The sequence below is a fragment of the Suricata suricatta genome, chromosome 7 (assembly GCF_006229205.1).
Source record: "Suricata suricatta isolate VVHF042 chromosome 7, meerkat_22Aug2017_6uvM2_HiC, whole genome shotgun sequence".
Taxonomy (NCBI): domain Eukaryota; kingdom Metazoa; phylum Chordata; class Mammalia; order Carnivora; family Herpestidae; genus Suricata; species Suricata suricatta.
Window position 1 is genome coordinate 24,196,235 of NC_043706.1, and position 15,650 is coordinate 24,211,884.

The 15,650-nt window shown below is 41.5% G+C and overlaps 1 protein-coding gene across 2 annotated transcripts in view; it reads right to left on the reverse strand.

The window, feature by feature from the left end:
- Positions 1-949: 949 nt before the first annotated feature.
- FAM50B (family with sequence similarity 50 member B) overlaps positions 950-15,650 on the reverse strand; it is a 48,732-nt gene continuing 34,031 nt past the window's right edge. For both annotated transcript variants that reach the window (XM_029945552.1, XM_029945551.1), the window contains one exon: positions 950-2,250. In XM_029945552.1, coding sequence (XP_029801412.1) covers positions 1,162-2,175 — 1,014 coding nt within the window. In that variant the 5' untranslated portion in view covers positions 2,176-2,250 and the 3' untranslated portion in view covers positions 950-1,161. The remainder of the gene's footprint in view (positions 2,251-15,650) is intronic.

Sequence of the window (15,650 nt, forward strand, 5' to 3'; positions counted from 1 at the left end):
GCGAGCAGGGGAGGGTGAGAGAGAGAGGGAGATACAGAATCTGAAGCAGGCTACAGGCTCTGAGCTAGCTGTCAGTACAGAGCCTGACGTGGGGCTCAAACCCACGAACTGCGAGATCATGACCTGAGCCGAAGCTGACGCTTAGCCGACTGACCCACCCAAGCACCCCTTAATGCAATATTTTAAATAATATTAACACAAGGAAATCCACAATGGATCAAATATCAAAAATTTAAGGCAAATGAAGACAGGATCTTTAACGGCACTGTGTGAAGCCATATTGGAAACAAGAACAAAACAAAAACAGAAATTCTGATCTCTAGGCCATACTAACCAATTCCTAACCCCTGGGGCTAAACAACCTAGCCAAGGATCCCTCAAAAAGGGGCTGCTCTCCCAGTTTGTGAGCCACTGACCCCACCCCCAGCTCCCCTGATCTTGGCAAAAGTTGTGGGCAGGTCAACCTTTATTTGTCCTCACATGGTTCTGAAATGGGTCATAGTAGTTCTTTAAATAAATTAACCAACACGTAAGAAGAATAATAGCAGACATTTTTTTGAGTTCTAAGTTCTAAACATTTTACAAATATTTACTCATTTACTCTCCACACTGATCTTATGACATAAAAGCTGCTGTTATCCCTACTTATAGGACGGGAAACTGAGGCACAGAGGTTCAATTAATTTGTCCCAAATTATACAAGTAAAGAAGCTAAGTTGGGAATCAAACCCAGACAGTTTGGCTCCAAAGTCCATGCCCATGACTACTTGCTTAAATACTGTGACCCAGGTCAAAAATGTGCCCCTTATTCTCACTTGTGTCCCATGGTGTGCCCAGTCATGGTTCCAGTAGAGCCATATCATGAATTCACACAGTAATATTAAAAATTCCCGCCCCCTCAAAACAACCAAACACCCAAAAGTAACCATCAGTAACAGGACGACCACACTTGAACCACAAGAACCCTTGGTTCTTTATTAAATTTCAGGAAAGAAATGAAGGTCACCAATTTAAGTTGGAAGTTCAAGGACCCAGAAATCCGTTTTCTCTGCTGGCTGTCACTGCCCCAGCGTTGGCAGGTGGCCACCAGGGAGCCAAGGCTAGGGCAGGGCAAGGTGGGGGTGAGGGACGACAGGGAGCCTCAGGGGAGCTGGAAGGAGGTCATCGGATAGTGTACTTATCCCACTTCTTCTCGGGGTCGTAGGGCTCCCAGCGGCTGGCGGGGAAGATGTGCTTGTTCTTCTCGTACCAGCTTCGAAGCACCACCTTGCCCGCATGCGACTCATCCTTCTCCATGGTGGCATCGCTCAGCAGCCGCACGTCGTCGTGCACGTCGAAGTTGAAGAGCGGCCCGCTCTTGCCGCGGGCCTTGGTGACAATGAAGTCGTAGAAGGTGTGGTAGTGGGGCAGGATCAGGTCCTCCTTGACGTACATGAGCTGCTCCACGCCGGCCGACCGCAGCTCGCGGAAGTCCTTGCGCAGCCCCTGCAGCGCCTTTTTCAGGAACTGCTGCACGGTGGCGCCCTTGTGGATGCGCACGGTGCGCCGGTGCCCGGAGCCGTCCCAGTAGCTGAACGTGACCTCCATCTCCTCGCATTTCACCTTCTCGCGCTTGGCCTCCCACTCCTGCCGCAGCTGCTCCCGTAGCCGGTTCTCCTCCTCCTCGCGGTCGCGGTCAGGCAGGAAGCTCGTGTCCACGTCTGGGTTCTTCCCCAGGTTCTTCTTCCTCTTGCACACCCCCGCCGACGTGGGCTGCTCCCCAGCTGCTGCCGCCACCGCGTCCGCGTCCGAGTCGCCCTCGTCGAGGCTGAAGGACAGACTGCAGATCTTGCGCTTCTGCTCCTGCTTGCGCTCCTTCTCCCGCAGCGCCTCCAGCTGCAGGCGCCGCGCCTCGAGTTGCTCCTTCTGGGCCAGCTGCATCTCCCGCTCCTTGAGCAGGGCCTCCTGCTTGGCCTTCATGTCGTTCAGGGTCACCAGGCCCACCGTGCTCGACTTCAGCTCGGCCTCCACGGCGTCGTAATAAGCCGAGAACTTCTTATCCACGTTTGACTTAATGATGGTCTCCTTGGCGATCCGCTGCCTCAGCACCTCCATCTGCTCCTTCTGCTTTACCCGCTTCTTGATCAGGTGCATGGCCCGGCCGGCCTCCCGCATGGTGCCCTTGTACTGCGCCATTGTTAGCTCGACACGCCCACTCCCGCTTCCAGTTCCGGTCCGACGCTGGAGAGTTTCCGGGCTAGCTCATGGGGTCTGCAGAGATGAAGAACGCGTGAGTTGGAAAGGGGCCAATGGTTTGATTAATGTTTCAGAGTGGTGCATTCTACTGGAACTTTATGAATTAATGGAAGTGTTCTGTAGCTGTGCTGACCCCATGTGTAGCCATATGAGGCCACTGAGCCCTTGAAATGTGGCTAGTGCCATCAAGGCACTGCCTTTTATTTTATTTTAATTAGTTTTAATTTAAAGAGCCATATACGTGACATAGCTCCCATGTTGGACATTGCAAAGCTGGGTTTTGAGAGCTGCGCCTGGAGAGGGGTTGGTTTACAGAGCAAATTTTCACCTGTCCAGGTACTCTTATCTGTCTAGGTACCCCCTCAAGCAAGAGTTAGGGAACCAAGGAAGCAGGCTTGCAGTGGACCTGGGACTGGATTTGGGTGTGTTGACCACAGGAAAGCAGAGTCTGAGGGGAAAATGCCCAGGTTGGCCTTGGAGGAGAAGGTACCTGTCCCCTCAGACACACAGCTCTTCCTGGGGAGGTAAGTGAGTGAGGGGAGAACAGTCAGACGGAAGCATTTTTAGTTACTTTCCTAGAGGGTAGTAATGTGAGCTAAGATCCTATTAATATGTGAAGAGTGATGCAGGACCAAATTAGTTGCTGTCCCTTGAGAATGATTTCTGCGTTGAGTATTTGTTGAGTCCACCTTATGCCCACACTAAAGTGTGCAGAAGCAGTGTAGATATGTCCCTGCTTGCTGTGGAAAACAAGGCATGTAGGGATGCTTCTTGGTGTTTCAGCCAAAGCAGAATGAAGCCTTTCCTTAATTTTATTTGACTCAACTTGAGCCAACCATCTTCTCTCAGAACCAGTCCATTCTGCCTCCTGCCCTCACTACCACTCCATCATTCTCTGAAGCTTCACCCCCACAAACTCTAGACAAGGTCTCATCCAATCATCCTCACCCCCCCAAACTCTTCCATTCTTCCCTCTGGAAGGCAGCACCTCAGCAGCAAACTCTCCTAAATCCTCAGCCACCTCTGGGAACCTTCCCTTTACCTTCTTGTCTCACGCTGGAAGCCTGCTGTTCTCTGAGGAGATCATTTCTCCTGGAGGACATCCACATCCATGTCTTCTGACATCCACATCATCTCAAACTCTAAAAGTGGGATGTCTTTGCAGTTTAAAAAACATTTCTTCTATATTTTTAGAACTCCCAGCTCCCTTGAAGCTCATGCAACCCAGTAATACTACCCCAGCGGTTGCTGTCATCTCTGGAATTCCCTTTCCTCCAGAATCCTTGAGGATCAGCACCTGGCTCAACTGCCATTCTCCTCCATCCTCCATTCATCGTAGTCCTGGATGTCATCTGCAGAACCTTCCAGACACCTAGACCTTCTCGCTTCTGATGTCCTCTTCCTTTGCCATGCCCTAGCTCTTGTCACTATGAGCAAGTGCCCCATTTCCCAAATCTGAACTCTAGCACCTTCTTTCCTTTCAGTTTACTTACTCTGGCACCCCAACACCAACTGTCCGCTGATAGCTCGAGACCTCCGATCCAAAGACCCCAGCACCTCTCCATTTATACCCCCTCTGCTTGCTTCTTCATCACCCACCAGACATTGCATGGATCTCAATCTCTCATGCTCCTTTCCTTCCTGTTATTCTTGCCTGGAAAAGCTCTAATCCTGGTTAAATGTAGCCTTTGTCTTTGCAACTCCTAAACTCCAGGACTGAGGAAAACAGCACTGCTGTTGTTGGCTAGCCTCACTTGAAGTTCATGACCTCAAACCTCCAAAGGGGATTCAAAACTGCCTGGTAATTCTATCATGCTGCCTCAGGGAGTCTGCTGTCTTGCTCTCCAAGACAGCTATTTCATGCTTCCTCCAGTATCTCTCACATCTCCACTCTCTCCTACCTCCCCCATCTTCCCTAGTTTGGCCAGTAAATGTTTAGCAGCACACTACTGGATACAGTTCTGTCTTCTGATTCAAACAGTTATTCATGGATAATTGAATCCTACCCAAATTTCATAACACAAATACTGCATTTGGTCTACTTAGATCCCCCCAAATATGTGTTCTGTGAAAAAAGAGTTCTAAACTCAAGTAACTATGGGAAATTTAGAGTCAAAGAAAGTTTAAGAGTCTTTTTACTGTGAATCTCTGATATGTTTCCACTGTGACTCTCCAAGAGGAGTGTAGAATTTCATGTTTCCCAAAAGTTTTTTTTTTTGGATTATTCAATGTTTCTTCCTTTACAGAGTATCTGTTCACTTTTCTCAAAACCAGTGCTTCATGGGAGCATGTTTAGAAAAACTGGCTGGGAAATATAAGCCAGCCTTTTATCTCACCCTTCTAAAAGCACAACCTCAAGAAGAAACCTCTTATTATATGATAGTAAAATATGGCACTTGTGTGCCAAGGAGAAAATATTGTGGTATTATCACTCATCAACTTGACCAAACAAGAAATCTAAGTATATTCCTGGAATACTGTCCTTCACACATAACCAATTAAGAAAACCCTTTCATATGTTTTCCTTTTCTCTCTTTTCCTACCACTGGCCTTAATCAAGAATTGTGCTTTTTTTTTTTTCCCACCTGAAGCCTCTTCATCAGTGCCCTATCATCAGTATATTATCATTCTGTTTTTAAACATTTTTTTGATGTTTACTTATTTTTGAGAAAGAGAGAGACAGGATTAGCAGGGGAGAGGCAGAGAGAGAGAGAGAGAGAGAGAGAGAGAGAGAGGGAGGGAGGGAGAGAAACACAGAATCTGAAGCAGGCTCCAGGCTCTGAGCTGTAGGCACAGAGCCTAGCACGGAGCTGGAACTCATGAACCATGAGATCATGACCAGAGCTGAAGTCGGAGGCTTACCCAACTGAGCCACCCAGGTTCCCCAGTGTATGCTCATTCTTGTCTGTCTTCTATACGTAATCCAGTGGTCCTCATAAGAAATACACCTGATGATGTCACTCCCTTTCTTGAAAAATCTCCTCCAACTCTCTCTTTTGAGATAAAACTGGAAAGTTAAATTTTTCCCTACTAGGTCACTAATCACCAGACCCACCCACCCATTTCCCAACACTCCACCATACAGTGGCCACCTGGGACATTTTACTGTTCTTGAGTACAAGATACCCTTTCATAACTGGTTCCTTTGGACATACCCTTCCTAGAACCCTGCTCTCCACTATGTCAGCCCTCAAGATCATCTTCAGGGTCATCCCTTCAGTGGCCTACCACCACCAGTGGCCAGTGCTACCACCACCCCCAAATATACAAAGTTACCAATACACTCTTCTCTCCAGGCTCCCTGTATGATTGTCTTTATTAGATATAATATAAATCAGATTGCTTGGCCACCTCCTTTTTCAATTAGATAATCCAACCAGCCACACTTTAATCCAATCAAATGTAATATGGCCACATCAGCTATAATTGCCCTTTTCCAATCTAATCAGAACCTAAATGTCAATAGAGTCCCCAAACCTCATCTTTCCTCTTCCTATTATCTAGCATCCATCCTCTTAACTCAATCACAGTCTTCAAATACCATAGCCAACCAGCCTCCAGAATCAAGAGTTAGTCCAAAATTTTTCCAAAAGGTTAACAAGTAAAACAAATAACAGAAGGAAGCAAATTTATCCTTAGAGTCTGAAGTTCTGATTTTAAGAACTTCTCCCACCCTTCAGGTCCCAAGATGACCATTGTTTGTGACCTCGATCCTCAATGAAAAGTAACCCAGCAAGCTAAAGTCTACTGTTTTCAACTATTCCACTGTATCAACAATGACAATAACACCGGTAGATGGAAGGGAGCAACAGTTGACTCCAAGGAATCTGAAATGTTAATTAAATATGCAAATTTTAATTTAGAGAAAATGTCACCTCCTTCCAGCTTAGCGACAAGGTAAAGCACATATGGAAACCAACAGTGGCAACTTTTAAAATCCCACTAAACTCAAAATCTATTGCTTTAATTGTTTTAACAAGAAAAGAAAAAAGAGACTCCATGTCCATCGCAAACAGAAAAGAACAAATAAAAAAGGAATACTTTTTGTCATGATTGGTTTTCAATTTACCTCTCATTAGTCTGAATTCTGATTTAAAATGACAATCCAACAAGCAGCAGATATAAGCTCTTCTCCAGAGTCAGCCTTGCCGTGAACTGGATGGGGGACCAACGTCATGAAGGGCCACTCTTCCCAGTCATCCCAGATTAGGTCCAGGGCGTGCCTCCTAACGGCGCAAGGACCCCTCCAGTAGCCATCAGTGTCTGCTGAATTAGTTGTCCAAGCGAAGCCACACCTTCTCTCACTCAACCAGATGCCAAAAAACCCCCAGCCATCCAGTACTTGACCTCTACAGAATTCTGTCACCAGACCAGAAGTCCTTCATAGGATATTTTAAATGAATATAAAAATGATTTTATTGCAGGCTTTCTAATAGGGGATGGGGGTTAAAAATGTCTTCCAACATTTGCTTGGGAGAAATCTGATCTTTGGGGATGTTACAAGGTGGAAAGAAGAAGTTTCACATGTTCAGAGACAGGGAAATGCAAAATGTACTGGTTGGAAAGAGCCTACAAACAAGCCACAACTTCAATATATGCTCACTAGAGAAAAGAAAGAAGGGGTCACAGATCTCAAAACAGATTCTGCACCATAAATGCCTCTGAGCTTTGGGAAACCTAAATCTGTTCCTTAGTTTTTATCTAAGTAATACATATTCATGGTTTTTAAAAAAAATTTTAATGTTTATTTATTTTTGAGAGAGAGACATAGAGTGTGAGTGGGGGAGGGGCAGAGAGAGAGACACACACACAGAATCCGAGGCAGACTCCAGGCTCTGAGCTGTCAGCACAGAGCCTGACATGGGACTCGAACCCACGAACCTCGAGATCATGACCTGAGCCGAAGCTGGACACTTAACCGACTTAACCACCCAAATGGCCCCATGTTCATGGTTTTAAAAGAAAAGTATTGTTAAAAGGATTGTTACTTTTTTTTTTAATATTCATTCATTTTTGAGAGAGGGAGAGAGAGAGAGCAAGCAGGGGTGGGGCAGAGGAAGAGCGGGACAGCGGGTCTGAAGCAGCTCTGTGCGGACAGCAGAGGGTCCAATGCGGGGCTCCAGCTCACAAACCATAGGATGGTGACATGAGCTGAAGTCAAATGGTTAACCAGCTGATCCTCCCAGGCACTTCTACAAGGATTATTTCTTTTATTTAAAAAAAATTTTAATGTTTATTTTTGAGAGAGAGAAAGAGAGAGAGGGAGCACAAGTAGGGGAGGGGCAGAGAGAGAGGGAGACAGGATCTGAAGCAGGCTCCCAGCTCGGAGCTGTCAGCACAGAGCCCGACACTGGGCTCAAACTCACAAGCCCATGAGATCATGGCCTGAGCCGAAGTCAGGTGCTTAACTAACTGACCCATCCAGGCTTCCCTAAAAGGATTATTTTAACAAACAAAAGGAAATAAAACAAAAGCAAATCAAGCAGTTCCCAGGTTTATTGCTCTTTTCTCTAGAAGCAGTTCCTTTCAATCCCATCAGATGCTGCTTCTCATATTTCTTTTCTTATTATTCTTCAGTAATTCTGACATTGCTATTTTGTGGCTAATCAGTTTTACTTTATCTATTGACTTCTTCATATGGTGGGTGAAGATTTAATTTTTTCCTATAATAAATTGAAGTATCTGGCCAACTCTTGTGAGAAAGAAGGTATTATTATGGAAGTTGTTAATATTTAAACCAGATTTTTAAAATGCAAGGAATTAAATTATATGGTAATCTTAAATCTCAAACAAAATATTAACAAATTGAATCCAGCCGCTTAATGAACACGTGCATATGAAAGTAGGCCTTATTCAAAGATTGACACTAAAATATCTGTGTAATTAACCACACTGATAACATCTCAGATACCTGCAGTGAAAACTAAACAAAAATTAGCTAACTAGACCTGGAAGGGAATTTCCTGCACTTGATAAAGGTATTTTTGAGAAACCTATGGCAAATATCACATGTAATAATATGCTTTTATGTTTTTTACAGTTTTTTTGAAGATTTATTTTGTGGTAATCTTCGCACCCAACGTGGGGCTCAAACTCAGAACCCCAAGATGGAGAGTCCCAGGCTCCACCAACTGAGCCTGCCAGGCGCCCCTATTTTCCTCACAGTTTAATCTGCAATGGAATTGGGGTGGGTTTTGGCCGGTACCTCCATGGCTGTAGGCTGGGTGGAGGCCAACTGGGGTGAGGGGCAAATAGGAGAGGACGTTCTTACTCTCTTTATCTTTCAAAAGGTGCTGGGGCTTCTGGGTGGCTTTGTCGGTTGAGCATCCGGTTTCAGCTCAGGTCATGATCTCACAGTTCATGGGTTCAAGCCCCGCATCAGGCTCTGTGCTGGCAGCTCAGAGCATGGAGCCTGCTTCCGATTCTGTGTGTCCCTCTTTCTCTGCCCCTCCCCTACTCATGATCTGTCTCTCAAAATAAATAAATGTTAAAAAAATTTTTTTTAAAAGGTACACATCTTTTGTTTAAGATTGCAAAGCATCACTTGAAACACAGCTTTTAGAAGTATCTGCGGAGAAGTGAAGGGACGTGACAGGTAACGGGTGAGGGAGGCGAGGCAAGGAGCTCATATCTATAGAAAAAGGTCAGTGAAAAATAAAGTCAGTTGTCTACCCAGAAGGGAAAATACTCTTAACTAGTCAGGATTGTCTCTCCTCCCGCTGAACACTTAGAGGAAAAGTAGTAAAGGAAAGTGTATTTTATGTAGAAACATGTAGAAGCCATTACACTACCACACTGTCACTCACAGTGTTTCCAAGGATGCTTTTTTTTTTTTTTTTTTTAAAGTGAAGTGAATGTGGCATCTACATTGACCAGAGAAGTCTCTAAGTCAGAGGTGGGTCTAGTCCCATCATCAGCCACGTGGGGGTGAGAACCAACTCTGGCCCTTTGTCAGTGTTTCCGCTTGTTTTTGATAACGTTGTCAATGAGGATTATTGGTATCTAAACACCACGCCACTCTTCTTGCTTTGCCAAAAGTGGCTGGTTCAGATTATAGCAAAGAGATAACCGTGAGATTGGTTAATTCTCTCAAAACCTTTATTTTGCGGTGTCTGCATGGCTCAGTTGGTTAAGTGTCCGACTTCAGCTCAGGTCATGATCTCACAGTTGGTGAATTTGAACCCGCCCCAGGCCCTCTTCTGTCTGTGGCACAGAGCCTGCTTGGGATCCTCTGTCCTCTTCTCTTGCTGCCCCTCCCTGACTCGTCCTTTCTCTCTCTCTCAAAAATAATCATTAAAAATTTTTTAAAATGAAAAACATGTTTTTTTCCTCCCAACTGGGAGTGATCATGGATGAGATGAAGAATTCATCAGTCAGGGCAGCACCTGTCACTTTGAGGGACCTTTGGCTGGGGGTCAATGACAGCCATAACTGACACTGTTTCGAGCCAACACTGAGCCCCCAGTAGTGCCATGGGGTCCAACATGTTGGGGGACACTGTGTTTACAAAGGTTTAAACCTGTTCCTGGGGTTGCTTCTAAGGTGCTTTAGAGGATTCATAGAACAACGAAGCCAGTTGAGGGGAGATCACCCTGAGATGCCTACTTCTTGGCACTGGAAGTGAATGGGGAATGATGGCCCAATAAATTCAGAAAATGAAATTCTGAGGTCAGAAAATATCGGAATACCTGACTTTGGGCGAAAAGGAAAGGACCACACACCCTTGAGGAACCCTGAAGTAAAAGCAAACCAGAAACCAAGAGATCTCACTTATGGTGTTAATATATTCATTGGATTATTTACCGTGTCCCTGACAACATCGTTACACCCAACAGAATGTACTGCTTGACTCTGTGTGAACTTGTTTTCATTCTCAGTCATTTTCCAGAGAACCCCCTCACAGCAGCCAGAGCTCCGGAACACCCACTCTGCTGCCTAGGGAACCACCTACCCGCAGTGCCCTGGAGCTTTCTGTAAATTGCACTCACACTTCAAACCTGCTAACCACTCGGTGAGTTTAGATCTCATGGAAAGCTGGACTGGTAACTAATTTTCCTAAGGCCTTTATGATCCTCCAGGGTTCCAGCACCCCAGAGGAGGTTTGGTATCACCTGTGCTCACCATCATGTATGTTGCTCGGTCCATCACTGTTAGGATTTAGTCCCTAAATAGATTATAGACGTGGAAGATACTACCCAATTAACAGGATGGTTGTGAAATACAGAAGCGGAACTATTAACACTCCGGCTCCCAACAGGTCAGACTTTCCCTGCCCTCTACTTCTGACCTCTCTGCTGACTTGTATTTTCTGTTTCTGGGAGTAAAACTAAACCACAAAAGAAGAAACAACCCACGGAATACATTCTTACCACCCATCATTTTAATTTGAGCTCAAATAAAGAAAAAGACATGAACTAATTGCTTAAATTTTGTTTTTTGTTACACTTTTTTCTTTTTTTTCCAATATAGCTTTGGAAAATAGTTTGAAATCAGGGAGTGCAATGCTTGCAGCTTTGTTCTTCTTTCACAAGGTTGCCGTGGCTATGTATTTGGTTTTTTGTTTATTTGCTTTTGAGAGAGAACGAGCATGAGTGGGTAGGAGGGTCAGAGCGGGAGGAAGACACAGAATCAGAAGCAGGCTTCGAGCTCTGTGATGACAGTTCAGAGCCTGACCTGGGGCTCAAACGCACAAACCGTGAGATCATGACCTGAGCCGAAGTCTGACGCTTAACTGACTGAGCCCCCCAGGTGCCTCCAAGACTGCTTTGGCTATTTGGGGTCTTTTACAGCGCCACTCAAACTTGGGATTGTTTTATTTTTGTGAAAAATGCTATTGGAAGTTTGATAGGGATTGCATTGAATTTGTTCCCAAATTTGCTTTGGGAAGCATGGATATTTTAACAATATTAATTCTTCCAATTATGAGCACAGTATATTTTTTCCTTTGTGTCTTCTTCAATTTTTTCATCAGTGTCTTATAGTTTTCAGTATACAGATCTTTCACTTCCTTGGTGAAATTTACTTTTAGGTATTTTATTATTTTTGATGGAATTGTAAATGGAATTGTTTTCTTAGTATCTTTTTTCTGGCTAGTTTGATATTAATGTCTGGAAACACAACAGATTATTTAAAATTTGATTGTGTATCTTGAAACTCTACTGAATTTGTTTATTGTAATATTGTTAGTGGATTTTTTTAGGATTTTCTACATAAATTTTATGTCATCTGCAAATAGTGACAGTTTTACTTCTTTCTTTTTGTTTTGGGTATCTTTTATTTCTTTTTCTTGCCTAATTGCTCTGTCTCATTTTTAAATTGAGTTGTTTTCTTACTATTAAGTATTAGAGTTTTCATTGGTTCTGAATAGAAATCTTTTTCACTTTTGTGATTTGCAATAGTTTCTACCAGTATAGATTCTTTTTTCATTTTTAAGTGGCTTTTGCAAAGCAAAAGCTTTTTATTTTGATGAAGTCCAAATTGTCAGTTGTTCATTTATGAATCATGCCTTTGATGTCTTATTTAGGAGTTCTTTTTCTAATCTAAGGTCACAAAGATTTTCTCCTGAGCTTTTTCTCAAACTTTTATAGTTTTACATTTTCCATTTAGATCTATGGTCAATTTTTTAATTTTCATTTTTTTACAAGAAACTCACTTTAATAGTTTTTTTACCTGATTGTGAAACCCATTTTATATATTTTTTTCTTCCAAGTTTTTGTTTAAATCCCCATTAGTTAACAGTTTCAGGTGTACAATTTAGTGATTCAACCCTTATGTGTAACACCTGGTTTGTACATAACCGGAAGTGCACTGTTTAATCACAATCACCTGTTTCACCCATCCTCCTCCTCCTCCCCTCTGGTAACTGTCAGTTTGTTCTCTATAGTAAGAGTCTGTGTCTTGGTTTTAAAGCAGCATTATCAACAATAGCCAAATTACGGAAAGGACCCATATGACCTTTTTTAAGTAAATTTTTTTTAGTTAATTTTTTGGTTTAAGATACAAAGTTTAGGGACACCTGGGTGGCTCAGTTGGTTGAGTGTCCAGCTTTGGCTCAGTTCATGATCTCGCAGTTCATGGATTCGAGCCCTGTGTCGGGCTCTGTGCTGACAGCTCCATCCTGGAGCCTGTCTTTGGATTCTGTGTCTCCCTCTCTCTCTGACCCTCCCCTGCTCACAGTGTTTACCTCTCTCTCTCTCTCAAAAATAAATGAAACATTAAAAAATTAAAAAAAATACAAAGTTTAGGTCAAAGTTAATTTGTATGCATATCAGTGTCTAATTGTTCCACCATTTGTTAAAAGACTATTCTTTTGAATATTTTTTGTACCTTTTTCAAAAATCAATTAATGATATTGTGTGGGTCTATATGGACTCTTTCGTTCCGTTGAACTATGTGTATTCCTTTGTTAATATCACACTATTTTATTTGTTTCAAAAAATTTTATAATGTTTTAGTTTATTTTTGAGAGAGAGAAAGAGCAAGACTGAGTGCAAGCAGGGGAGGGGCAGAGAGAGAGGGAGACACAGTATCTGAAGCAGGCTTCAGGCTCCAAGCTGTCAGTACAGAGCCTGATGTGGGGCTTGAACTCACGAACCATGAGATCATGACCTGAGTTGAAGTCGGATGCTTAACTGACTGAGCCACCCAGGCCCCCCAATATCACACTATTTTAGAATACTGCAGCTTTATAGGAAGTCTTAAAATTGGTTAATCTTTTTTTCAAGAACTTCCTGGTATTCTAGTCCTTTTGCCTTCCCGTATAAGTTGTAGAATCACTTAGTCTATATACACAGTCCTTGAATTTTTATTGGAATTGCTTTAAATTTATAGATCAATTTGGGGGAGATTTGTCATCTTAACTGTATTGTTGAGATGAATGTTGTATGGCTACAAACATTGACTTTTTATTTATTTAGGTCTCCTTTCATTTCTTTCATTGGCACTTTGTAGCTTTTAGCACATAGATTCTGCATGTTAGTTTTACACTCAACTATTTATCTTTTTTTAGAGCTATTGTAAATTTTTAAAAACTGATTTCGGGGGTGCCTGGGTGGCTCAGTGAGTTAAGTTTCTGACTTCAGCTCAAGTCACCATCTTGTGGTTCGTGAGTTTGAGCCCCGCATCAGGCTCTGTGCTGATGACTTAGAGCCTAGAGCCTGTTCCAGATTCTGTGTCTCCTTCTCTCTGTCCCTCCCCTGCTCGCACTCTGTCTTTCTCTCTCAAAGATAAATAAACATTAAAAAAATAAATAAATAACTGATTTCAAATTATTCATTGCCAATATATAGAAATAAAATGGATTTTTTTCTGTTGCCCTTATATCTTTCCATCTTGCTAAACTCATGTATTAATTCTACAAGTTTTTTTTTTTTAATAGATTCCTTGGAATTTCCATATAGACATCGTTTCCTGAAAAAACAACTATTGTTTGAGAACAGAGACAATTTAATGTCTTCCTTTTCGATCTGTATGTCATTTGTTTCTGTTTCTTGCCTTGTCACATTGACTAGAATTTCCTGTATGATGGTGATTGTGCAGAATTGGGTGTTTTTCTTAAACATTGGGTAAGATTTGTTAATATAACTGTATGGGCCTGGATTTTTCTTTTTTTAGCAGGTTTTAAACTGCAATCTATTTAACACAGATAGATAGAACTATTAAGGTATGCCTATTTTTTCTCAGGTGAGTCTTGATAGTTTGTGGCCTTTGAGGCCTTCATCCATTTCATCCAAGTAGTCAAAATTATGTACATAGTTTTGTATTTTTCATGATCTTTTTGTTCATAGAGTTTATAGTGATTTACTTTTTTTATTCTTTATATTGTATTTTCTGTGTTTGTCTAGAAGTTTACAGAATTTTATTGATCTATTTAAGAAACGAATTTTTTCTTTTATTTTCTCTACTGCTACTCTTTTTAGGTTGACTGGTTTCTGCTCTTATCATTATTTTTTCTTTCCCTCTATTTGCTTTGGGCTATTCTGCCCTTTTTCTTAAGGTAGAAGCCTAGATTACTTATTCGAAATCTTTCTTCTTTCTCATATAAGTATCTAAACCTATAAATTTCTCTCAAAGCACTATGTTAAATGGATTCCTCAAAGTTTGATATGTTGTGTTTTCATTTTCATTCAATTCAAAACATTTTGTAGGGGCCCAGGTGGCTCAGTTTGTTAGGCATCCGACTCTTGCTTTCAGCTCAGGTCATGATCTCATGGTCTTGAGGTGGAGCCCTATGTTGGGCTCTCTCTCCCTCTCCTTCTGCCCCTCCCCTACTTACTTATATGTGCAGGTGTGCATGAGCGCTCTCTAAAAAAACAACACTAAAACTATTTTCTAATTTCTTTTGAGGTTCTTTGTGACCCATGGATTATTTATTTAGAAGAGTGTGTGTATGTGTGTGTGTTTTAATTTACAAATATTTGAAAATATTCTTGTCATCTTTTTGTTATTGATCTCTTGTTCAATTCTGTTGTGAACAGAAAACATACTTTGTGTGATTTTTATTTTCTTGAAGTTATGAGGATTTTTCTCATAACCCAGAATATGGTCTATGTTAGTGAATGTTTCATGTACACTTGAAATGAATGTATGTTCTTCTGTTGTTCCTTGGAGGTGTTCTAAAAATGTCAGTAGATCAGTTGGTTCAGTTCTATATCTTGTTGATTTTCCATATACTTGTTTTATCAACTCCTGAAAGAGAAGTATTGAAGACTCCAATTATAATTGTGGGTTTTTTTACTTTTCCTTTCTGTTTTACCTATTTTTAAGTAATGTATTTTAAAGTCCTGTTCTTAGGTACATATACATTTAGGACTTGTTGGTAGTAATACCCATTTATCAAATGTCCCTTCTTATCCCAGTGATTTTCCTTTCTTTAAAGTCTACTATGTCTGATATTAACATAGTAATTACAGTTTTCTTTTTATTAGTGTTTTCAAGTAATATCTTTGTTCCATCTTTTCCTTTTAACTTATGTCAATGCATTTAAAATGAGTTTCTCATAGCCAGCATATAGTTGAGTGTTTTTCTTTAACTATTCTGGCAATCCTTGTCTTTTTACTGGTATTTTAGGAGCCATTTATATTTATTACTGAAATGTTAAAATTTAGGTCTACCATTTTGTTATTTTTTTTCACCTGTTTTCATTTCTCTGTTTTTCCTTTAGTTCTACTTTTATTATTTTATTACTTTTTAGTATTCAATTTCAACTTATCTATTGAGGCTTTTAACATACCTTTTTTTGTGAGGCTTTTACTTTATCTTTTTATAGATTTGTAATGATTATACTGGGGGTTACAACATATATTCTCTATTTTTCAATTTATTTGAGTTAATACTTTGTTACTTTAAGAGTAATGTAAAAAATTCACCACCATATACGTCTCTTTCCTCTTTCCTATATATTGTAGTTATTGTAT